This window comes from Vulpes vulpes, chromosome 5, assembly GCF_048418805.1.
Source record: "Vulpes vulpes isolate BD-2025 chromosome 5, VulVul3, whole genome shotgun sequence".
NCBI lineage: Eukaryota > Metazoa > Chordata > Mammalia > Carnivora > Canidae > Vulpes > Vulpes vulpes.
This window is the reverse complement of record NC_132784.1, coordinates 38,813,630-38,839,042: the sequence shown is the minus strand read 5'-3', so window position 1 is coordinate 38,839,042 and position 25,413 is coordinate 38,813,630. Positions and strand designations below refer to the sequence as shown.

Genomic DNA, 25,413 nt, shown 5'->3' with positions numbered 1-25,413 from the left:
ATGGGATGGGGCTCGATCTCAGGACCCTGGGACCATGACCTGAGCTGAAGGCAGACGCCTCACTGACTGAGCCACCCAGGTGCCCCTCCTCATCGATTTTTAAATTATAGCTTTATCATAAATATCTCTATACATACTTCCATTGCTATGTCTGTCCTTTCTGGCAGCAGTACTAAATTGTTTTAATTTACTTTGCTTAAAATATGTATATGTATATGTATATGTATATGTATATGTATATGTAGTAGGTTTTCTCAACTCACTTCTTTGTAAAAATTTTTCTTAGCTATAATTATCACGCATTAGTTTTCCAGATAAAATTTAGAATCATTTCAGGATTCCGTGTTCTTCCTCTCCCCGCCCTCCCCGTTTTTTTTCTTATCTGGAATTTTGTTTGATTTGCATTAAAAGTCTAATTTAATTTTGAATCACCAGATTAATTTTATACAAGCACTTCTCTGCAAAATATTTGTGTGAAAAGATTAAAAGTAATCGATTCCTTTAAAAATTGTTATCTGAGAGTATTTTGGTGTTTTGAAAGTGTTTGTGCTGCTGAATCTGGGTCCTTTTATGATTTTTGTTAAACTGTCTTGTGAACTAGTTCAGTCAGTGTCATGCTGAATATCTAAATATATTTATAATGCAGAACTTGAGAAAACATAATAAAATATGTTATTATTACATATGTATCCTACATCCTTGGAGAGAAAATAAAGTGTGGATGGATATCAGTGCCCTACAATCACTATCAGAAAAGTTAAAAATTATAATCTTTTCCTAGCTCTGTAAAGCCAGTTGGTTGCTTATTGTTAAAATATCATCTTTCTGATAAAGATTGAAGGCTGCTTATAAAATATGTGTGTGAGGAGTGCCTGGGGGGCACAGCTGATTAAACGTCCCAACTCTTGGTTTGGGCTCAGGTCATGATCTCAAGGTCATTAAGATGAGCCCAGCATCAGACTCGACTCTAAGCATAGAGTCTGAGCTTGGAGGGAGACTCTCTCTCCCTCTCTCTCTGCCTCTACCCACCCCTCTCTAAAATATAGATAAATAAATCTTAAAAAAAATATTTGTGTGAATATTGAGTAAACTGAGAGATTGGAGACTGGGTACTGCCTCTGGAAGATTTCATGGAATAAGTGAGTCCTGAATGGAGTTTCAAAAGAGAGGGCAGGTCACTGCATACGTGGGGATGCTGTGCAGGTCGAAGCTGGAGCTCTGAAATCAGCAGTGGCTTGAGATGATGGAGTGAGAAGGCAGTGGGAAGAGGCCTGGATGCCATGTGCCTCTCCACGTACTTAAGCCAAGTTGAGGGGAGGATATGAATGAGGAGGTGCTGTATCTCCAGGGCTTAGAACAGTGGCTGGTGCACAGTAGGTGCTCAGTGCACAGTAGGTGCTAAATGTGTGCAAAAGGAGGGAGAAGCCTGAGAGGTGGACTAGAGCCAGATTGGCAGTGGGATAGGGTTTGATGGGGGTGATAATATTTGCAAGCTCTGAAGATCTGTCTGCAGAGAGAACAGGGGTAGCTCAGAGCTTGAGAAACCGAAGTTCGGACGGCAGTATACAAACATTCTGTCTGGGGCTGGGGTGACAGGCAGGGAGAGCAAGGGGTGAAGACAGCGTCCATAAAATGTTATGGCATTTCCACTGTGGTGAAATAATTGAGTTTTGAACATGTGTCCTAAAAAACACTATACCTTCAGCTTGAAAAATGGGTCAGCAAACTATGGCCTGGAGCCAAATCCAACCTGTAGCCATTATTATAAATAAAGTTTTATTGGAACACAGCCTCTCCTGTTCATTTATGTATTATGTGTGGCTGATTTAGTACTACAACAGCAGAGTTGAGCAGTTGAAACAGAGACCAGATGGCTGGCAGAGACCCCGATATTTACTGTCTGGCCTCTTAAGAAACAATGTACTGACCTCTGTCTTAGAACAATGTTCTTCGTACTTAGCGGTGGCATTCTGGAAGCAGTAGCTGAGTCAGAGTAGTTCAGACAAATTGGTACGTGAATAGTCTAAGAAAGCTTAGGCCATATCACTTCCTGTGAAGAAACATACCAACATTTTTGTATCACGTTGACGCTCAGTTCCTAAGTCTTACTTCTGTCTCTCGTCTCCTGTGGCCATTCTATGGCCAGAAGTCTACGAAACTGCGTGGAGCACCCTTGAGCCTGTCGGACCCAGCCGGTTATCCATAGTTAAGAAATTAGAATCCCAATGTCAAGACTTCCTTGCTACCAACTTACCTTCCTTGCTACCTACTAAGCAACCTCTCAGCCTGCCAGTTGAGTCCCACCAATCCTGTTTTATCCGCTCTCTTCCCAGGGTGAGCTTCCTCTTCAGAACTCTCCACAGCCCATCTCTCTGTTCTCTCTCACGCAGTGTCTTTTCCACTGGAGGTGTGGTGTCACTGAATCTGTTTGTCCCAGGTAGAGACTGCATTACCCGAGCCTGATGCATGATAAAATATTTGAAAACAACATATTCAGGGCAGTCCAACCATTTTTCAGCCAAATGTCAGCCATCATGTGTGTGTTTAGACAAACATACAACGAATTTCTTCACAGACTTTACAAATTGGACTCTTCTAATTTATTTTAAAGGGCTGAGAGAATAATGAGGAAGCAGCAGAAGTTTTGTGGGAAAGGTGTGTCGAGTCTTTTCACATATTCAGGATTCAATTTTAGGTTTTTTTGTGAAGCGTTCAGGAGGTGGTGTTTTGAAAAACCACTCCAGAGACACAGGAAGGAGGAAAGCTAAGGGCAAGACTGAATATACAAGTGTGGGAGTTGTATGTCTGCTGGGATAGAAACGGGGACGTTATCTTCATGACAGTAACCACCGTGATCCTGTAGGCATAGTCAGCAATTTTAGCTTACGGATTAACAAATCAATCCCATTGGCATTTATTGAAGATTTACTATGACTAGACCTACTGTGCTAGATGCCAGGAAGACAGAGACACTTGAGGCTCCTTAAGGAACCTCCAGACTAGAAGGGAGAAATTAGATGCATCAACACTTGCCATACAAGATGAGAAGTGTTGCAGCAGATGAATGTTTTCAGATGAAATAGAAGGAAAAGTCTAGAAGGAAGCGGACTGAAATGCAAGAAGGCTGGGGACAAAAAGAAATAACAACAAAATATGAAAGGAAAAGAAAAAAAGGAATTTGAACTTTATTGGAGAAGACAGTTGACCACACTGTGGGAATCAAGGTCTGAAATGAATAGCAAAGATTAAATAGGGGACGGGGATGCACGAGGGCACGGGGCGTGATGAGCCGGGGTAATGTATGGGAGAGCTGAATCTCTGACTGTACACCTGAAACTAATAGGACTCTGTATGTTGACTATACTGGAATTAAAATAAAAAGTTAAAAAAAAAGACGATATAAAATAATAATAAAAAAAAAAATCAGGATCCCTGGGTGGCTCAGCAGTCGAGTGCCTGCCTTCGGCCCAGGGCGTGATCCTGGAGACCCGGGATCGAGTCCCACATGGGGCTCCCTGCATGGAGCCTGCTTCTCCCTCTGCCTATGTCTCTGCCTCTCTCTCTCTCTCTGTGTCTCTTATGAATAAGTAAATAAACAAATCTTTAAAAAAAAAAAAAGAAAAGAAAAATGAATGACAAGGGGCTGCAGACAGTAATGCCAGGGCAGTGGAAGTTTCAGACTTAAGAACTGAGATTTCCATTGTTCAAGTGGGTTTGGTGTTTTACAGCCTAACACTTCCTTGGCCTGTCGCAAATGTGTGTAATACACGTGTGAGTATTAATTATAGCCAATAATGTATCATGCTACATTCGAACTTACTAATGATGTTATGTAATCCAATTGTATTAATTTATAGTAAGATATTTTACATGTACAACATATATGACAGCACTCCTCAATTAACGAAGGCTGAGTGAGCGCTAGAAACTTTGTTGTGTGCTTTCTATTACTTGGGTTTATTCTTGCACGGGGTGGGAGAAGTAATGCCATTTCCCCCAGACAAGGAGCCTCAAGCCTGCAGAGGTTGGACAGATTGTCCGGGGTTATCAAGGGGCTGAGTGGTACTCACGCCCAGGCCTGTCCTCCTCTCCTGAGTAGAGGCTCCTCTGGAGTAAATTTGAGCTTTTGGCGTTAGGGGGAACTGGAGAGAACCAGATTGACTCCTCCTAATGGTCCCAGTGAGGGCAAGAAAAACCAAGTGCACAGAATAGGGGGAGGGAGTGTGTGGGGATGGAGGACGAGCGCAGGCCTTGATGTCAGATGTAACTGAACTGTCCTCCCGGTTGTGTGGCTTGCCAGCCACTTGTCTGTTGGTCAGACCATGTGCCCACTCTGAATGTCCTCATGTGTCCAGTGGGGGTCATATCTTCGGCCTTGTCAGTATGGAAGGGATCTGCAGCTGCGAATGGCTGTCGCTGTATCCTTATCACTGTACCCTTATCTGTACACTTACCACTGATCTTATTTCACATTCCTGCTCCCCCTCCTCCACTATTACTACTATTATTATTATCCCAGCAATAGTAATTGGAATGACTGATGGAATACACTGATGCTAGAAAAAACTAATATAGATAGATAGATAGATAGATGATAGATAGATAGATAGATAACAAAAACAAAACCCAGGGGCACTTGGGTGGCTCAGTGGTTGAGCGTCTGCCGTCTGCCTTCGGCTCAGGGCGTGACCCCAGGGTCCTGGGATCAAGTCCAGCATCAAGCTCCCCGTGGGGAGCCTGCCTTTCCCTCTGCCTGTGTCTTTGTCTCTCTCTGTTTCTCTCATGAATGAATAAAAATAGGGTCTTTAAAAAATAGAAACAAAACCAGAACCCAAACCCAGAATAGTTAAGTCCTCAGTTTGATTAATAGCAATAGTTCTGCATTCATTCATTTCAGTGTTTAGTGAGCATTTGCCGTGGTGGGTCTCTGAGCTCCGGACAATAGGTAGTTAAAATAGGAGTAATTGATTTTCCTTTTTAAGCAGCACATAAGCTCGTTTGGCCTTCAGGGCCATGCCTGCTTGATAAGCCGTGCATTGGAGAGAGAGCACTTTGGGAGGTAAACTGTTACTGCACATCGAAAGCAGACCTGCTTGAAGGAGGAGGCCGTGCACAGCTTTGGGAGGAGAGTCAGAACTTCACAAATTCCACGATGATTTGAAGCTCCCGTCGTGCATTCGCTGCTTCTCCAGACAACTTGTTTCCTCATGTCGCGTGATAGGCTTGTCACCTTATTCACAAGTTCCAAAAGTTATCAGGATAACTTTTTTTTAGTAAATCTGATGGGTTGGCTATTAGACTTTAATTGAGAACCCATGTGAAGTGCTGGGTGAGCAGATGGAGATCCTGGATCCTGTCCTGCACGAGGACAGTCTCAACATAAAAAAGATGTTTCTATAAGTCCTTACTGAAGAGGAAGGCATTTATAACAACCTTGAAGTGGAACCTTCCCCACCCAATACGAAGAAGACTGGCATGCGACATTTTGATACTGCTTTATTTGACTAAAATAGCAACCTGGCCAAATATACTTTTCAGCACGTTTATTATAGCCACATGTTTATATTTATAGGAGAAGTGGTGCTAATTCCCTAGTATGTTAACAGGTCTTATTCAAATTGTTCTAATTTTGCTTTGGAAGAAAATTGGTAAAGAGAAACATTTTCAGGCAAGTAGTGATTATAGCACACTTATCATATTATATATTAAATAAACTTCCTGAACTGAGGAGCATAAACCAAAAAGAAGGTAGTTATCTTAAGTTCTATATTGTTTGTATAAGATTTCTTCAAATCCATTTTTATTGTAGGATCCTGATTGCTTTCCTGTTTTCTTTTTGCTAAATTTCTCCCTTCTCACTAACAAATAAAAATCCTCTTTTTAATATGTAATAGATGACTTGGGATTCCAGAATGGATTTTCAGAAACCACCAAAAGACCTCCTCACTTTATTGTATACAATTTTTTTTTTAATTTGAGAGGTAGTCAAATAGGCAAATGCATAAATCTTGCCAACCCTTGGGCAGTTGTAATTTCCATACCAAAATGCATGAGTTTTTACTTGACTATTACTCTGCTATACATTAAGTAATAGTTACCATGGCAACCTTTGCATCACATTATAACATTTAAATATAAGGTGTTGTGTTTCTTTATAGAAAAAGACAATCTACTTGAATTTTTTTTTTTACTTGAATTTTTAATGTTTGGTGAAATATAATCACTACAAAAATAAATAATTTTGTTCAAGGTCAATTGAATTCTTTGGAGGTTATGCAGATTCCCAGCAAAACCTATGACGTGCATTCATTTATTTCTTTTTTTGTTATGTCATGAGGCAATATAGATTTCATTGCATTTAATTCTATTTTTTTTTAAGATTTTATTTATTTGTCAAAAAGAGAGAGAGGAAGGGAGAGAGTACATGGAGGGGGAGAGGGAGCAGGAGAGGGAGAAGCAGGCTCCGTGCTGAGCAAGGAGCCCTCCATGGGACTCAATCCTAGGACCCCAGGATCATGACCCCAGCAGAAGGTAGATGCTTAACTAACTGAGCCACCCAGGTGCCCCTAGATTTTTTAATAGTGCTTGATAAATATCACATACTATTCATTAAATTCTGTAGTTGGCCTTGCAAGGAGAAAAAGAATATTGAGCCTCTTTAAGGTATTTGTCAGTGGCTAATGCAATAGTAAGAATTTGAATTTATTTAGCATCACATGATTAATAAAATGTCATCAAATACATGTCTTATTTTTGCATACCTAGTTGTGCAATACGTAGTGTGACTAGTTTGGTCTCACATATAGTTGAATTCACAGCAGCAGTTTGCTCATGCTCGTGAAAGAAAAATTAAACGAGCCATTCAAGTAATTCTTGTGGCAGTTCCAGGAAAATGGCTACTAGCTGAAATTAGCCAGACTGATTGTGGGCCAGTTTCTTTATTCAATATGGATCAAAACTAGCCATATCTTGTTGTCAGTGCAGTTGTAGGCCACGAGGCTATCAACACTGCGTATGCAATCCCCTATATTTGACTTTTTTCAGTTTTTTCTGATGATTTTTCAAAAGTATTATCTCAATGTATACTTTTAATCTCAAAGTAGAGTAGGAGATCTCACTGCCAATGAATCATTCACAGCTTTTGAGAAATCTTGTAAATAGTCATCAGTGGGTTGTGATATGGGACTATGAGTTGTAGGGACGGACATAGGAAGGAGGGTAACTATGTGCTAGACACCAGCTCCGCTGGACATTTTACATATGTTGTTTCATCTGCTCCCGAAAACCCCGGATTAGGGCTTTCCTTACTCCATTTTTACAGAAGAGGAAACGAGTGTTTAGAGCAGTTGCATAACTAACCTCTAGTCACAATGCTCCGATGCCTCTGAGCTAGGGTTCAAGCTGATCTGTTTGACCTCAAGCCCTCCCTCTTTCCTTAAGAGGTTTGGATGCTACTTCTGACTTGTTACAAGGCACACTACATACACATTCAGAGGAGAAATAAAAAGCCTTGACCAAAAGCCCCTAAAAGAAATTCTTTGCTAAATGATAATTTCAATAATTAACATTTCTCTGCAGCACGATGACAATCTGTTAAGTCTCTGATTATAAAAGTTATCCCTGCATCTTATCTGAGTTTCCAGAGTTCTCTTTTGTTGAAACCAAGCATAAGACAGAACTTGAAATAAACTGTAAAGGTGCATTTCCAGACCTTCTTCGGCTATCGGGAATAGAGACTGTCCAAAGACTGACCTTCAGTTTTGAGCTTTGAAGTTCAAAAGTGGACAGGTGGAAATATTGTGTTCTTCATTGCCCTTTGGTGTGAGATATATTCTGGGTTGCAGAGTAAGTGCCAACAGCAGCAAAATTATCGCCCCCTCCTGCTACTATAGTAAGTCAGCAATGGCCCTTCTGTGGTCAAAATGGCAAATTCAGCAGCAGCTATTCGACAGGGATTTGCAAAAACTTCCCCATGGCTGTTAGGAATCTTATTCAGCAGTGTCTTTGAAAACCCGATTCTGTGCAGAATTCACTATGTAGAAATGACCTCAATTGCGATTTCTGTAAAAAAAAAAAAAAGTGTTTTAAACCAATATAATTGGTAATTTTGCTCGATGTGTATTTTGCACTTAGTACTGCAAAGTCTATTAGGTACCCATACAAATATCCAACATTCATAAGTTTTATAGTGGTTCAGAATTTTATTTCCATATTAACGTAAAGCCTTCCAAAATTCCTGGCTTTATAGAGTCAGTTCGCCATACAAAGCCACTATACATCACTTAGGTTTGTGATGAAAGAATGGAATTGCAGCTGTGTGAGTACTAGAATACCCAAACATGAATTAGACTCACAAGCATTTGGCAATAGTTCAGAAAAGGAGCTTAATCTGGTTTCATCTGAGACTGCTTTTCTCTGTTCTACAACATCCCCCCAAGATGTTGTGTCTGATATCGGATCACAACGTAATGGGAGTGTGACGCAAAAGCAGAGAAAGCTCTAAGAAACCAGGGGCACATTTGCTTTTTCCCCAGAGATGATTTTTTTTCTCCTACTTCTTTTCTCTCTCCCCCCTCCCCCAGATCCCAACTCTGAAATTCAAGGTCATTCACCTATTAGATGAATTAATTATAAGCCAAAAAGCAGCATTCATCGTACTCTGATCTCACTCATATCTATAATTAAGGGTAAATATAATCTTCCTTTGTAGAAATGTACCACCCACCCATTACATTTAAAGTGCTGACTGAAATGAAATAATCGTTCAGAGCAAGATGATTTTAGTTTAACAAGAAAAAAGTTGATAATTTAAGCTCGAAGCAGTGAGTTCTATTTTTGATTACCATTCAGTTATAAATCTAATTTGAGATATATGCTGCTATTCTGTTACTCAAGTTTAATTCATGGTTTGCATTCTTGGTTGCATAAGCAAAGTTCAGTGGTTGATCAAGGATGTTAAAAAGCTTCCCCCCAGAAGGAATTGGGGCAGGGTTGAGACCCAGATCTGATGTAAAACAAACAAAAAAATTTAGTGGAAAGGGACCCTCACCGAGAATGCGCATTTGGCACTTGAGGGGCTCTGGTGGGACTGGCTTTCTGCTGAAGGATTGGTGGTAGGACCCCAATATATTTAAACCCAGTTAACAAAGTCAGCATATTCTAATTTTTTTTGGTTAGGGCATTTCAAGTCTTAAAATTGTTTGTCTTTGGAAGAAAATAAAGAGTGAAGAAGGGGAAGGGCTCATCTCATCACACTCAGACAGTTAAACAAAATGCTAAACTATGGGTTTAAGATTTACAGGTTAGCTCTGCGAGATGCCACATCTTGCTTCCAGTGTTTCCTGGCGGACCCCGGCAGCCCTGTACTGGGACCCAGCATAACCGCAGGCATGAGCTTGCACAATGTGAAAACCCTGAAACCTTTATAATCTTATTTAAGGTGAAGACGAACTGGCCCATTTGAAAGTAGATTTTAGCTTTCGAACAACTTTTATTAAGTGTAAATTTGTCTTTATATGTATCTATATTCATGCAGGTGAATTCATATGTAAATGAATGCCTTATCCATTTTGTGCCATATTCAATTTACCTTAGTAAATTGAATGCCATTAACTTTCTAAGTTCATAAACTCAGGTTTTCTAGCCAGTGGAGATTTTTGTGTTTGTTTGTTTCTCGTTGCTAAAGAGAGTTAAATGTGTGATGTAAAGGCCAAACAATAGTAAATGGTTATTGTTCATTTTACAAGTATACTCTACAATAAGAACACATATATTTTTATCTTAATTTTCCCTAGGGGGGTGATTAGGGCCCCCTTAAGTATGAGGAAATGCTTATTTTTGTTGCTTTAGAAGAATGATTCTATTGTCTGAGGGGAAAAAAGAAAAAAGGAACAAACAGGTCTAGAAAGAAAGAAACAGGAATGTGCTTTGTAAAAGAGAAAGAAAGAAAGAAAAAGAAAGAAAGAAAAGCTTAGCATGAGCCTCTACATGTTTGGAAGTGCTATCTGGTCCTAGTCCTCTGTCACTGTCCAGAGTTCATGGGCTGCACATGCAAGAGCTGGGTGCATGATTTATTTACAACTGGCCCGTGAAATGATTTTCTTTTAAATTAACAACAGTAAGGTCAGCCACGGCCAGTTAGCGATCTTCTAGTTATCATTTTACATTTTTCACAGCTCTGTTGTGAATGCTGCTAAAACACAGTTTTATCCAACTGTTTGTTTTTATGCTGACCCATTGAATGCATCTACTTTCTTGGGAGTGGAAACCTTTGCCACTAGGACCAACAAGAATTAAGCAATGGTTAAGCTCATTAAGAAGACAAGCAAGCATTTCAACATATCTGCTCAGTCCTTGTTTGAATATTTTGTATTATTTTAGAAAAAGAAAAAGGAAGAAAGAGGAATAATGTCTGTCTAAAATACAAAGTTTTCAATAATGTCATCTTCAAACTCCTCTTCTCATGAAAGGAAGGCTTATTTGTAAATTTACCAGACTGTGAGGAGGTTGTGATTTAAATCATTCACAGCTTTTTTGATGGAAATTTCAAAGACAACTTGGGCTTAAATACAGATTTTCTTAATAAGATTCACCAAGAGCGAAATTTCAGGTTGAGATTCTAAAATTGTTGAATGCCACTTAGAAAATGATAAAGAAATCATTTGATGTTAAGCTGTTGGATTCCTGATTTATAGAAAACTATTACAAAGAGCTCTATATTTTAGTTTGTCATTGGGTAGCATTTTGATATCTTTCTTGAGTTCGTAAGAGGCAGTAATTGAGCATGGGATGTTAGATTTTTATCTGGTAAATAATCTGGCTTTCTCTGATCTTGATGTGGCAAATATTAAGATACTCGCACCGAGTTTTTGCTCAAAATGAGCCTCCAACCTCAAATCTCATCCTTAAAGTTATTTATTTGAAAGTAACGTTTGTGATGTATCCCTTGGAAAAGTCTGATACTGGAGCCAGTGAAGGCAAGCTTGTCAGTAGCTGATTAGTCCTTTATATATTACTCATCCAGCACTCACAAAAATCCCTTGGAATAGAGAGGTTCTCTTTATGATATTTAGCTATATGGCACTGGAAAGGGGAGGTTTGAATTTTTGATTTTCCAGCTTATGGGTCATATTTGACCAACTGCTTTCACTAGAAGACATGCCACTTTGTTGAGCTATTTAGGAATCAAAAAGACTGTCTTAATTTAAAACAAGGACTCTTTGTTTTAGTTGGTGACTGCCTTGTGAAATTTTTCAGTTCTCAGCGGGTTAACCAGGGAACAGGGGCAGAGTCATAATTGGCCTATTTAGAGTATTTTGCATGTGAATAGTGTGTTAGTGAAGCATCCCTAAGTCTGTTGTGAGTGACATGGTGATTAGAATTTAGATTAGGGAAAACACATTCTGTACTTTATCAAGGACAGTAATTAGTTCAGTCAGTAAAAGTTGATTACAAGTAACGATAAAGTTAGATTTTTAGTACTTAATTTTAAAATTTCTTTATTAAACAGTAAATTTGTTCTTAATATAAATGGTAGTATCTACACTTGTTTTCTTGCACATCAGACTAATTAAAAGAACAATGTGTTCAATGCAGAGTATAATCAGGCGATTTATATATTATGGGTAAGTTTTTATGTAGTTTTTAGAAAATGTGATATTATTACCGAATCTTTCGTGTGTCCTCATTTTCGAAAGTTTAGTAATTTATCACCCTGTGATAAGTTAGTGATATCTGTGGAAGTTTTCTAGAGCTCAGGTAAATGTTTAATCGTTGGGGATGTGTTTTAGCTTCCAGTAGTCCTCAAGAGGGCATTCTAATGTCCTTTAATTTGCTCCTGTTAGCTTGGAATGCCTACTATGTCTATGATTTTGAAAGTTAGTGTGAGATTTGAATTTACTCCTTGGTTCCGCTGGCATTTTCGCTTCCGTGGGTGCTTGTAAATCCGTGGGGAATAATGCTGTACCGATGGATGGAAGCAGAGTCCTCAGTGGAGTGGAGCGTTCTCACTCACCCCCGTGTGAGCAGCGGGGGGAAGTTGTGTGCGTCCGAAAAAAATTAGATTCTTCTTGGGTTCTCGTGAAGGAAGGGCATGGAGAGTTCTCAGATAGGAGCCTAAGTGTAGATGAAAGAAAGAAAAAGAAGAAGAAAGAAAGAAAGAAAGAAAGAAAGAAAGAAAGAAAGAAAGAAAGAAAGAAAGAAAGAAAGGAAAACCAAAAACAAAACAAAATATCAACAGAAACATGAGTCTTACATAAATGCCCTCTTCTTAAAAAAATTAAAATGTGAGTTGTCTTAAGATGAAAATACTGTTTAAAGAGAATCACCTTCTATCTTCCTATCAAAAGCCAAGAATCAAAAAAAAAAAAAAATCACAAACTTTGGGCTAGCTTCTTCGACTGCTTGTCTTTTTGTTTGGTTGTGTTGTAATTGTTGCTGCTTAGCAGATGCTGTTTTGTTTATTGCGTTGGTTTAAGTACTAACAATCAGTTGGGGGGTGGCGAATGTGAAAAACTAACCTTCTATGTTTGTTTTCCCTTTTCAACCTTTTAGCAGAGTCTCCTTGGAGGTGACATGGATATGGGCACCCCAGGAACCCTGTCGCCCACCAAACCTGGCTCCCAGTATTACCAGTATTCTAGCAATAACCCCCGAAGGAGGCCTCTTCACAGTAGTGCTATGGGTAAGGTATTCCTCTGTTTGAAAGCCTGAGTGATTATTAGTAGTCTTTTTCTTTCTTCCTCTCTCTTTCAATACCACCCTTCTCACCCTACCCTCACCCCACCCTCCAAAACCATAAAATTTTGCTCAAATGTCAGGCTCGTGACCACCCCTCCCCAGTAGTACATTGGATGGGTATGTTAACAACTTCTAGTAGCAGGAGAACTATTTTGGTGTATGCTTATTTCTTGTTTTCTCTTGGCTGCCCATATAAGGCAACTTAAAAAAAAATCATAGCTTAAAAAAAGTTAAATATCTTGATTTTTATGAAAAAGGCAGAATTTGATGCCTGCCAGAATAAAATACGATAGCGGTGCTGACATTTTGCTAAGGTAACGATTTAAGAAAATCTGGTCTGATCTAAATGGCTTCGTGGTCTAATCTGTTTTAGTTAGGAAACTGGGCATGCGGGGACCTCACCGCCTCTTCGTTTTCTTTCAGAGGTGCAGACAAAGAAAGTTCGAAAAGTTCCTCCAGGTTTGCCATCTTCAGTAAGTACTGCTTTTTTTTCCCCCTGCTTTGTATATTGTTCACTGTGGTCTGTTTTGCGGATCGAGGCGAGGGAGAGGGGGGCAAGAGCAGCATGTTTATCTAGAATGTGGATGAGGGAGAAGCGACCTGCACGTCCGGCCACCTGACCCACGTTGGCGTGATTAATTGCAGATCCTGGAAGACTGGGTGGTTGTGTTGCTATTCAGCAGGTTAAGCTCTGAAGAGAGCCTTGAAAAGGTGCCTGAGGTTCCAGGAGTTTTACCTGTACAGGGCTTTCAAGAGAATGAGTATTAGTTTCATCTGTTGGTTAAATTCTTTGTCGGTATTATGATGATTTATGGATTTGCATGCGAAAGGAGATTTGTGGAGAGGATTTAGGAAAAATTTACATGGGTTTCAGCCCAGAGTGCAGAGAGAATGTCTCTATTTTCTAGAGAGGTTACTGAATAAAAGCTTCAAAGGTAGCCGCATCAGTAGCCATTTGTGTCTGGAATACCAGGTGACAACCACAAGAATCCAGCTGTAACCAAGAGCATTCTGGGTGTTTTTCATACCTGGAGCTCTACTCGGCTGCTGAGATCCCTCTAGTCTCCCACCGTGGCAAAAGGTGGTGGTGATCACAACCAAATAAACCATGCCCTATTTTCAATTCCTACGTATATTTTCAAATCTGAGTTCCTGGATGGTTTTATTTAATTTTGTTCAGAGCCTGTCTTTTCCTAGTGGTTTCCTCCTCACGTAGAAGAAAAATATGAGTTCCTCTCTTCTTTCTTCCTTTCATCCTTCCTTCCTGTGAGATGGATATAGGTATAGATACACAGTTTTGATTTAGTTTAATTTAATCCTGTGTCCTGTAGGGGACTAGTATTTGAAAAGAATGCTAATGAGCCCTATTGTAAGTTCTTCTCCTCTAAAATAAAGTGATATTTCGGTTTCTGAAAATCTATCACCAATCAATGCTTGCATATTAGCTTTACTTCGTTTTTAATAAATTAGGAGAATAATAGGTTTTGCAAATGTGCTAAGATTAGATTAACCCAAACACCTGTGTATTTGACTTGATTTCAGTTCAGCTCATCCAAAAAATTATTAAGTGAATGTATCAGAGTGAGCCTTTATCGGGGAAAAAAAAAAAGCAAAATTTTGTACGCTGATTATCACAGACTTGGTAATGTTGAAGAAGCATCACAAAATTATCCATAAATATAGAAAAATATTGTGTAAATAAAACTGCCAATGGCATATAAAGTAGTCACTTTGGACTACCAGTGAGTCGCTTAGAAAATGTACTGAATGGTTTATTCTTTAAATTTCTATGCTGTATTGAAATTGACTAATATCCCCTCGGGTTTTTGTCAGCATATTTGAAGTTTGAAGTTTGTGGTGGATTTAATGTAGATGAAACTTTAGCTTTTAATAGCTTTTATGACAACTTCAAATGATATAGTCCTCACAGCTGTTTACATTTTAAACATGCCTGAACCTAATATGGACAGTACTAAGTACAATAAGTGGACCTTTGACTCTTCTGAAATGACGGAGGAGCTGTGTGCCATAAAAGCCATGTGAAACATAAAGCTGGAGAACCTTATTTATGCCTCAGAGTCCAGTAAACTTTGTTTTTTTTTTTTCCCTCAATGCTAAAATCATTCAGAAAGCTACACAATTTCCAAAGAGTGCTTTGGTGTGGCATTAGATATTATCTATCTGCTTAATCATTGTCAACAGTAATTTTTCCTAATTCATTGTAAATTTTCAAGTATTTCCCTAGAGCTGAGTGGCCACTGTAGAAAATTTCACTGATACAGGTTTTTCTTTGCTATTTAGACAGTTTGTGTGTTGTTGGTATGTTGTCGTATGTTTAGAAATACAAAGATGACTTTCCTCTCTTCCCAGTAGATCTGGAATTGGAAATTTAGTTTGTATTTAATTTTTGGCTTTTGGTGGCCAGTTCAGGATTTACTCTTCTTAGAGAATTTATCCTGGCTGAATGTTTTAATGGTCCTTAAGGAACATTTTTGTTAAATAGAGCCTGTTTTTTTGAAAGACAAGGAGGAAAATTCAATTGAAATGGAAATTTTGTCCTTGTCATTTTGTTGTTTGTTTTTTCTTTCTTAAGCAAAAAGAGTAACTTAGTTTGGTTGATTTTAGAATCCAGCCGTCTATTTATTGTTACTACTTTGAAAAAACTCTCTCTCGGGGCTCTGTTTTAATCACAGTTTAACTTAGTTTATATTAGCTTTGTTGTGCGTATTGATTTGCTCATTACTTACAACAAGGTCCATATGCATTACCACTGCACAAACTATGTATTTTAATTTGATCTAAAGAGGGGGTCCGCAGTAGTCACTGTAACACATTTACCCCCAATAGACCCATATTTTCATTTTTTTTTAGACCTCTGCCATGATTATTCTTTTTTAAGCTCAAAAAACAATCGTGCATATAAATCCGATAAGAGGTACTTCCTAAAACTTGCTTCGGTATGTGAGAGTAGTTTCATGACAAATAATAAGAAACTGGGGCTAATAAAAGGTTTCTTTTGGAGTGATTATGACTAGATAACGACATTTACATGTTTTCTTCCATACATATTTACCGTGATAAATAGTAATAAATCTGTCACAATCTGTTGTGTCAACTCACTTTTTTTTTTCTTTTCGAAATGGGCCCTTTCTCTTCCTTACCCTAAAACAAAGAAAATTTAAACTGTAACATCTGTAATCAGGTATTATTTGTGGCATTACCGGAATACAGAGGCTGGACCGCCTTTTGTCACCATTAGGCTGGATCTTCACTGGAAGTGAGGGCAAGGGGCTTGCCTGGCCCTGCTTTTGAGAATACTGCAGCATCTGTGGGAGAAGGAAACAGAAGCCTGGCCCAACAGCATGCCTGGGTCCCGGCAGGATCGTGGGCTGTGTGTGTGCTGTGCACCGCGTCTAGAGACCTCCAGTCACTGCAGGAGCGTGGCAGTGATAGGGTGGCAGGAGAACCATCCCGAGGGGTCGCTCTGCACAGGCGCAGTGGAGGGAAGGCAGTCTGTCCCTGTGGACCACAGAGGCCTATACTTAGGGCTGGGGTGATGGGTCTTTAAAGGAAAGTGCGTGTGAAGTGACAACTATCTAATTGCCCACAAGAGCCCTGCTTAGCACTGCAGAACGTTTTCGTGTTCTCTGCTCAGACTGTACCATGTTGTGTCAGTCACACACCAGGTTCCTGTAGACTCACCCTCTGATCAGAGTTCAGTAGTGAAGCCTGGTTTTCTGTTGATGCCGGGATTCACCTCACCTGTCTGGTTTCTTGGATCTGCACGTGAACTTCTTGTTTGATTTCTACATCTTGGTTTTCTTTTTGAAATCGTAGATCTTTTTTTTCTTTTTAATATTTTATTTATTTATTCATGAGAGACACAGAGAGAGGCAGAGACACAGGCAGAGGGAGAAGCAGGCTCCACGCAGGGAGCCCGATGCAGGACTCGATCCTGGGATCCCAGGATCATGCCCTTGGCTGAAGGCAGGTACTCAACCGCTGAGCCACCGGGGATCCCTGAAATTGTAGATCTTAAACTTAACATCTTTCCAGCAGATTTCCGACCTTGGAATAGCCTAATGGGCATACATACTGAATCGTGAACTCGTCCTGAGAAAAATGGACACATTAAATCACATTTTGGGGGAAAATGATCCATAATTCTTAGAAACTTACATGGAGGCATTAAAATCTAGAAAGCAAAAAAATTTTCACATTGGACTGTGCTAAAATATTTTTTCCAAACACACATAAAAAGCACAAAGACGTGATCTTTCAGGAAGTTTCTTGTGCCCACCGCTAAGGAAACACATAAAACCTCTGTCACCTTATAATTAGAATGTATGAACTGATATACATTTAATCAGAAACTATGAACAATGACAACCATTCTTACTTCGAAATTTGTCTTCACTTCTAATCGACAGTCTCACTATCTTCCCCAATTGGGTTCCCCGGAACTTCAGATTTCTCTAGAAATAAGTTTTATCCTTAGAAATAGTTTATGCCCTGTCTTATTGCCAGTGATTTTTCCAAACTGAACTTTTCAGTAAAGTCTATTTTTTATGTTAAATTACAGTTGTTGTTTTTCTTTGCTTGTCATTTTCAAAATCACGTAGACCTGGCAAGCTTTGTATTAAATGTATTAAAATTATCAGAGATAATTTTGGGCACATGGATCCTAAGAGCAACAGTCTCTACGGTAGAAAAGATTCTAAAATAAGATTTGGGTACTCCACGAAAATTTGAGATGCCGTAATCATTAGGCGGACTTGAAAAATAAAAATTCAATGCGTGTGAGATACCAGGTTTACCAATTTTCTTAACAGAGGAATTCTTAAAGAAAATAAAATCGTAAAGTTTAAGTGAGACTTTCTTTTACTGAAGAGATGACTAGTAATATCAGGAAAAGTTGGATAACGTTGATGATACTAAGTGTCCCATGCCTTTTCCATTATATAAAAAACCATTTTTGAAGGTTTCAAAAATGATGTAGAGTTCATGCTTTAAAATATTTTTAGAAAAAAGGCTTTTTTCTCAAATGCTTGAGGAAGTCACAGTGTAAGAGCGAAGTTGGTAATCATTTTTTTTCCTTCTTAGAGGCTGAGAAATTATATATGACTGAAAACCTCAGTACTTAAAATACATCATTTCCCCCATTGCTTTGAAATTGATCATAAATCACAGTGATGCTATTTCATGTCAGCAAAATTTTAACTTGAATGATAATACTTTTGTCAAAGTAAAATTTATATTAATTTTAAAGCGAACCAAGTGTCAGCCAGCCAGACGCCATCCTTTTTTAGCAAACTCTAGAATAACCAATTGTGTGATGAGACATAAAAGGAGGGGCCTCCTGAAGGTTCATTCCTGGAGAAGAAGATCCTTCATGAAAAAATACAGATATAGGTGTTTACATTGAAATGTTTGGGGGGCACCGGGGTGGCTCAGTGGTTGAGCATCTGCCTTTGGCTCAGGTTGTGATCCCGGGTCCTGGGATCGAGTCCCGCATCAGGCTCCCTGTCTGGAGCCTGCTTCTCCCTCTGCCTGTGTCTCTGCCTCTCTCTCTCTGTGTCTCTCATGAACAAATAAAATCTTTTAAAAAAATGTTATGTAGCTCACATAGTTAACTTTAAACTTAGTGTGCCCATTCTCCAGTTACAGATATTGAAATGTGAAGTTCAGACGTTTAAAAATTATGCTTACGAGTTATGAAAATGTATATACAGAAAAGAGATGAAGTATAGTGCAATTAAATCATCCCCAATAGGACAAAAGAATTATTCACACAGTTTATGCAGAATAGGTAACAAGACACTGGGGAGCCCCGTGAACGTTGAGAAAATGGTCATCACAGAGAACATATATTTTTGTGCAGTTAATACTGAATTTACTAAACCATAGCCTTCAGAGGTTCAGCATATACATTCTTTCTTTGAAAACCAATCTTACCCTCTCTATTACAGTTAGAGGCTCTGGCGGTTATGTTTTTGGTTTTTTTTTTTTTTTTTTTTTTTTTTTTGGTGAATTTCTGGTTATGACGCAAAGATAGGTGATTCTCCAAATCTGAAGTTTTTATTGGGGGTTCTTATCCTATTAAGAATATTTGAGGACACATATGAGATTCACACAAATACGACATATGTACCATTAGGCATGCCAATCTCTCAGGAGTTTGCTGCAAGATTTCTATATTTTTGTTTGGAATTTTAGAATACTGAAATCTCTCTTCCCTCATCCTCGCTCTTAGGAACTCTATTCCGGCTCCCCTTTAAAGGATGACTTCTGGTGTGTATACTTTAGATATAAAGTGGGAAGAAATGTAAGGGAGAAGAAAAACACAAAAGTCAACTCTAGAGGAAAGGGTTGCCTATTTGTGAGCTCTCCTGGGATTATCTTTACACATGAAAAGGATATATGTGTCAAACACTCCAATGAGACACAACCACCTAGTTTCCTCCTCAATAGAAATGCCTTCCCGGCCCCCTTTGTCTGATTATTGTACCAAGCAAGCTCTTTCTTCTAAGGTGGGTGTGTGTGATTTATATCTCCCCCACCCGCGTGTGTATTTCTATTTTTAACCAAGTTCTCGATATTTCACCTGCTAAGATTGATCAGGATTTTGTTAACACCTGGAACAATAGCATTCAGTATAAAACCGGCCTCATGTGCTGAGAAAGGAGAAATGCATTCCAGGAAACAGTTATTTGGAACCTCATTTTATCACTTGCACCGAAGAGTATATTTTGATGTGAAGGCTTGGACTTTGTCTGAGTGGTTTAATTATTAGGAAATCTGAGAAGCTAACCGTGAGGCTGCTTTACCTAAGAGAGGCTCGCATGCGTTCTGAAATCATAGAAACTTGTTTTGCAGCATGTGGTTGGCCTGTGAATTTATTTTATGTTTGTGGAATTACACAGATGCCTGGCTTACTATTTGGTGGGGTATCGTTTTCCAAACTTCCAAGATTTCATTGATTGAACCATTCATTTTATTTTCTAACATAGGAAAGTTTTCTCATTTTTCCCCCCCGATCACTGATAATTCCTGCCTTTATAAGGTGTGTTTTCCTGATTTCAAACAAATCTGAAGTTCTTGCTTGAAAGTCGTAAAGCAAAATCAGATAGAACGTGGAGGACTCAGTAAGACTCTCTCAGAATAATGTGACAATAGCCTTAAAAGGAATGAAGAGTCTTTTCAAAAATAGCAAAGTTGTACTTTCTTAAAGCAGATTTAATTCTGTCTGGCTGTTGACAGACACTTGCTTTGTTTTGTTTTTTAAATAAATTGCACTGAATTCTTAAACTGAACATAAAGTCACATTTCCAAGCAATAGCATGAGGTTCTCAGCCTTGATCTCAACTGTCCTGGGGTATATTTGTGTACTGGAGTGTGCTCCTTTTAGGGAAATAAGAGCTTTTATAAAATGCGGTGCAAAACCTGTAGTTTTAAATACTCAATTATTTTATCTCAAAACAGCAGCATGTGAATGATTCCTTTTTTTTTTTTTTTTTTTTTTTCTTGGTAGTTGCAGCTGTTGCATAGGTACAGAGCTCTGGGAGTTTCCTGCTTTGCTTGAGCTTCTACTCCCTCTTCAGAGAAATTAAGGTAGTGCAGAAGAATCTGCATTTGGAAGGATTTCAGGGTTGGGAAAAATGATTTAAGTTTCGGTGAGAAGCACCGATTTCCACTCCGAAAGAATGTGCAAATTCGAGTTTGAAAAGAGTGTTTTGAGAATTTTATTCAAGTCGTGCAGCCACAGCCACTCTCCTCTTTCTAGTTTGACTTTGTCATCCGAGGAATTAATCAATCCTAAATACGCTAAGGCTGAAACTTGATTCACAGGCGTTTACTTGTAGAGGAATCCGAGGAGGACCTGTACGTGTACTCAGTGTCCCTAAGCGCAGTTTGCGTCTTCAGTGGAACAGGAGAAGAAGGGCGTTTGTCAGTAAAGCCCCCTTGGTAGCGAGCTGTAAAGAAATGTTTTGGTGTGAGGCTGTGTGTCGGTAGTTTTTGCCACGGTTAGTGATTAAAAGGCATTTCCTTCGTGAAACCTGGACTCCTATTAGAAAGACTTAGTGTTCTCAGAAAAATGACCCTTGTGGTATATTCCTCACACACATACACAAACTGTCACTGTTACCACTTGCTGTCACCATCTAGGGATTTTTTTTTCTTAAAAAAAAAGAAAAATGCTGTTTTGCAGCAATTATTTTGATACCATCCAAGAAAATCTGTCTGCAGCAGCCTCCTTATCCCCAGCCTATATCATTCTAAGTATGCCTCCTGGATTATACGTATAATAATATCGTAATGGCTTTCATTGTACCGATTGGCAAAGTATATCATTATATCATTAGCTGCCGTGAGAAAGCAGTTTCAAGTAGGAGGCTGATTCTGAGCGTTAATGTTTTCAAGTAACCCTGTTTGGGGAATTCAGTTGTTTCACAGGTGCTCAGGTGTATTAACCTAGGGTACAATAATATTTTCTGGCTTCCTCATTATGAAACAAACTCGAAGCACAAAATAATTCAATAATAAGTGGAGTGTAAAACCTCAAGCTTTATTGTAGGAAAGTCTAATAACTTGAGATGCTAGCAGGTGAGATAAAAAATAAAATTTGTCTAAGGGCACAGTCGTAGGCGACTCTTTCCTCATACTGAAGCTGAGGTTTTAAAAGAATGCTCATGCCTGGCAATTAAGACTTGTTGAATCAGTTTGAAATTTGTAAGCCATTAGGTTAAATAGAAAATCAATGTGTTTCTGTGACTATTGTACTGTTTGAAAGTATTGTTATGTCATAAAAAGGTACAGAGTCTGCCATTCAATACTAGGGCATATGCTTCACGAGTGAGATTTTATTGCCGAAACCTGTAGGTTCTTCCTAGAGTGCCTTGATATGATTTTTATTTTTAGGTATATACAACACAAGCCACATATCATCATCTATAGCTTAATTGATAGGGTTGGGCAAAAGAAAATGGAATTCAGCTTTTTTTTTTTATTATGGGCCGATAATATAGTTGGAATTATGAAATTCAAATCCCAAGAAGTAATTATTCTACACACAGTGCTACTTTGTTTTCCCTTTAATAAATTACACCAACAACCTAGCTGTTAAGTGGAACCTATAATAACAAACTGGGAGCATCCAGGTGGGAGGGAGAAGAAAGCATTTCTGACACTCCAAGTCACACTGAACATCTCTTGCTCTCCAGTATACTCTGTATTTAAGTTGTGGAGTTTCACAGCTAAGGTCCTTCCTGTTTAGGGAAGTTTTCAATGTTGTGTCACTTAACATCCCCAACTGCTGGAGATGACCTTAGCACATTGAGGAGCATGAAGTCTGGCCTTCAGAGAAGGTTGTGCATTCAAAAAAAAAAAAAAAAAAATCAAGTGATGCACACAGTGAAACGTAGGGATTTACTGTCCTTCAGGTTCATTTTGGAAATGCCGAGTCCCCTTACTTGCTGGTAACCACCTTGGAAGGGGTAAGGATCTTCCTTGCATGCATCTTTTTTTGGCCCGTAGAGGCCACATTCACTGCCTTGCATATTTCTTTGAAACACATTTCCAGTGAATGAATACAGTCATAGGAGTGGTGTGGTGGGATGGAAACAACACTGCACTAGAAATAAAGAGCTCTTCCTAATTAAATGTCTGGGATTGTCAGCTTACTCACTTAGTGGCCCTGGTTGTGTCACAAACCCGTTTCACGGTCTGTGAAGCAGGTATAAATCGCACCTGCCTCATGAAGTGATGTGGATGCACCAGTGACGAGTCCACACCGAAGTGCTTGTTCTGTGCCAGGAACTGAGCCCTTTGCATCTAATAAATCACATAACTCCAACAAAAGCCTTCGGGATGGGATATCCTACCCTTCATTCGTGACCTAAGAAACCAAACACAGAGGGGTGAAGACACGTGCCCGAGGTCACACAGCCAGTAAATGGCAGAGCTGGGATTGAGACCCAGTGTGTCTGCAGGGTTGGTCTGTCTTTAATCATGATGCTCTTGCTCTCCTGCCAGTGGCTCTTTGGGCCACTTGGTGGAACAGAAAGCTCTCCACCACCTGATTGTTGTTTGTGTCTCAAGGACTCGCCAATCTGGAATAAATTAAGTCTTCCAAAGCTCGGTGGCACTGTGGAATGACCATCAGTACCTGTGAGGTGTGCGCTGGCTGCAGTGCACAGCCTGTGCCGGGGCTGGGCCCGTAGGGAGGCTTGAGCGTTGGCCGGGGCGTCCCTGTGGCCCAGACGCTATGGCCCGGTGGCCCGAGCGTGGACGGTGGTCACCCAGGCTCCAGTGGCCGGGCCACTTCCCGGCCCAGGGCCATGGGCACATGACCCTGATAGCCTCGAATCTTCCCTTACAAATGGGGAAAACAGATGTACCCCTTGATAACACCGTAAGAAAGAAATAAACGACAAAATCTATATAACGTGCGCGGCGCAGTGCTGAGCTTTCGTAAATACGTAAGAAACACGCAGGCCTGGTGACGGTGCTGCTGAGCCTCCAGCAGTGCCAACATCGGCAGCAAGGTGTCCGCCTGTCTTCGGGCACTTGAGAGAGTTTGACACGCAGCCTCCTGGAGCAGGAGCCGAGGTCAGAGCCTCAACTACCTGTTGGAAGAATTCTATCTAATGGGGGTCACTTGCTTTTTTCTGAAATTATGTACTACTGCAGGCACTTTTTGTAGGTCTTCTCGTCCCTGCAGGAGTGTCTCTATCAGGCCAAGCCCCCTTGCCAGCTGTTTGAATCATTAGACTTGTCACTCTACAAAGTTTGTGCCGGAAGCATGCGCTCCCATCTTCCTTCTTTTGAAATGGGACGTGAGGCCTAGATGACGGAGCACCGCGTAATATGGTTCCCTCTGCCAGGAGTTTGTTGATGCTTGAATCAGCCCTGACTCTGAGCGATAAGGAGATACATGCTTGTTCTTTCATCTTCCATCAGTCCTCCCCTGTGATTGGCCGCAAGCGGGTCCCTTGGGAGGGCTGGCTCTGGTCCCTGTGAGACGAGGTCAGGCCTGGGGTTTTTATTCCACCTGATGGCCGCTGGAGATGGGTTGGGGAGAGGGAGTATGTGGTGCTCTGTTGCACTTCTCACGTGAAACAGAGTTGGATTTGTTTAGACCTGTTTAGGTAAATTGCTAACATGAAACAGGACTATTTATCCAGATGTTTTAAGGTAAAGTCCAAGAACTGCTGGATTCTGGCCTTTGCCACATTGTATTTTTTTTTTCTCAGTGCCATTGCTGAATTCATAAACGAAAACTTGTTTTTGCTTGTCAGCTAAGGGAGACTTAGAACAAATTTTTTTTTTTTTTTTTTTTTTTTACACGGGCGATGAGTGAAGCCTTGCATTGAAAGAAAAAAACATCTGCCAAAGGGAGTGGGGGAAAGAGAGCATGGTCTCCACCTCCCCCAACGAGTGACTTTTCCCAGACAGTTTTCATTGACGGAAAAGCCAGGCCGCACGTTAGACTCCTCAGGAAAGGTCCTTGTGGCTGGATCCCTTCCTGGTGTCCCCGAGCGGGACAGAGGCTTGGGGTCACAGAGACCGACTGTCTCTCTGGGAAACTCGATAGATCCGAGGGAGCCACACCTCATTTGTAGTCATTGCCACCTTGTGGATCACAAAGGATATTGGTTTTCATCAAACTTCCATTTCAATTTGGCTTTTTATGGCAAGTACACTTTGGCAGTGGATTGCTGTGTTCCTCCCCAAAAGGATCCCCGTTTGTTCAGCAACACCTCTTCTCCGCTCACAGTTCATTTATGATTCTGATGAGAGTGTTTTTTCAGGAAACACACATTTCACTTTTTGACCTAGGAGCATCTGTTAGAATTTTTTTTTTAATACTACTTTGGCATTCTGAAAGTGTTAATGTCTTTCATATCTGTTTAATGCTATTTAGGGATATTTATGATCACCTCTTGGTTACTCAGGGTAAAGTGTGTCGCAATTTTTTTAAACAGACAGGAAAGCATTCACATGAGGAAACAGATTGCTTTAAACATGTGCTTCCTGTGACAGTAAAAAGAACAAATTAGATTTAACACTGTGTAATGAATGCATAAATGTGTACATTTAAGCTTTTAAAAGCTTTATGTTCAGTTCTGGTCACAACAAAAATTGAGTCACCTGTAAAAATTAAAGAGGCCTGGGTTACTCTCAGATTCCTGAAATGCCCAGAAATGGAGATCCTCACCTGATGATGCCTCGTTGGAATCCCTAAAAGGTCTGCTACGTTAGTGCTGGAGGGAATGAGAGCATTACAGGGCCGTGGAGAGGTTAAAGCAGGTTAGAGTCGGGTTCCATGCATTTAGGCTAAGGAATCCGAATGTGTTGGGGTACGGGGATGGGGGGCCGCAGAGGGAGAGGATTTTACTACCATCTTCCTCTCTCCGAATATTCCTCTTCCTTTCATGGGAAAAAAAAAATCTGATGTTTACTTACTAGCGTCTCCTAAGATTTAATTACATAAGAAAAAAGACTCCTTTTCTTATATGTAATTCAGTTTGTGCTCCTGGATGCTGGCTGGCAGGGAGTGACTAGAACAGGAGTTGAGATTTCCAGTTAGACGCGAGGGCTGGGGCGGAGGGCACGAATCCTGTCCCCAGAAGAGTGTGTCCTCGCCATCCCCGTGGGCCCTGCGGATGCTGAGCT

At 40.0% G+C, this 25,413-nt stretch overlaps 1 protein-coding gene across 46 annotated transcripts in view; it reads left to right on the top strand.

The window, feature by feature from the left end:
* The window catches only part of TCF4 (transcription factor 4), a 354,790-nt gene that overhangs the window by 217,998 nt on the left and 111,379 nt on the right, over positions 1-25,413 (top strand). For 28 of the 46 annotated variants that reach the window (XM_025997652.2, XM_072757923.1, XM_025997647.2 and 25 more), the window contains 2 exons: positions 12,553-12,682; positions 13,162-13,211. In XM_025997652.2, coding sequence (XP_025853437.1) covers positions 12,553-12,682; positions 13,162-13,211 — 180 coding nt within the window. Of the gene's footprint in view, positions 1-12,552; positions 12,683-12,841; positions 13,053-13,161; positions 13,212-25,413 lie in introns of those variants that run through there. The other 18 variants (XM_072757919.1, XM_072757926.1, XM_072757915.1 and 15 more) reach the window with 2 other exon arrangements.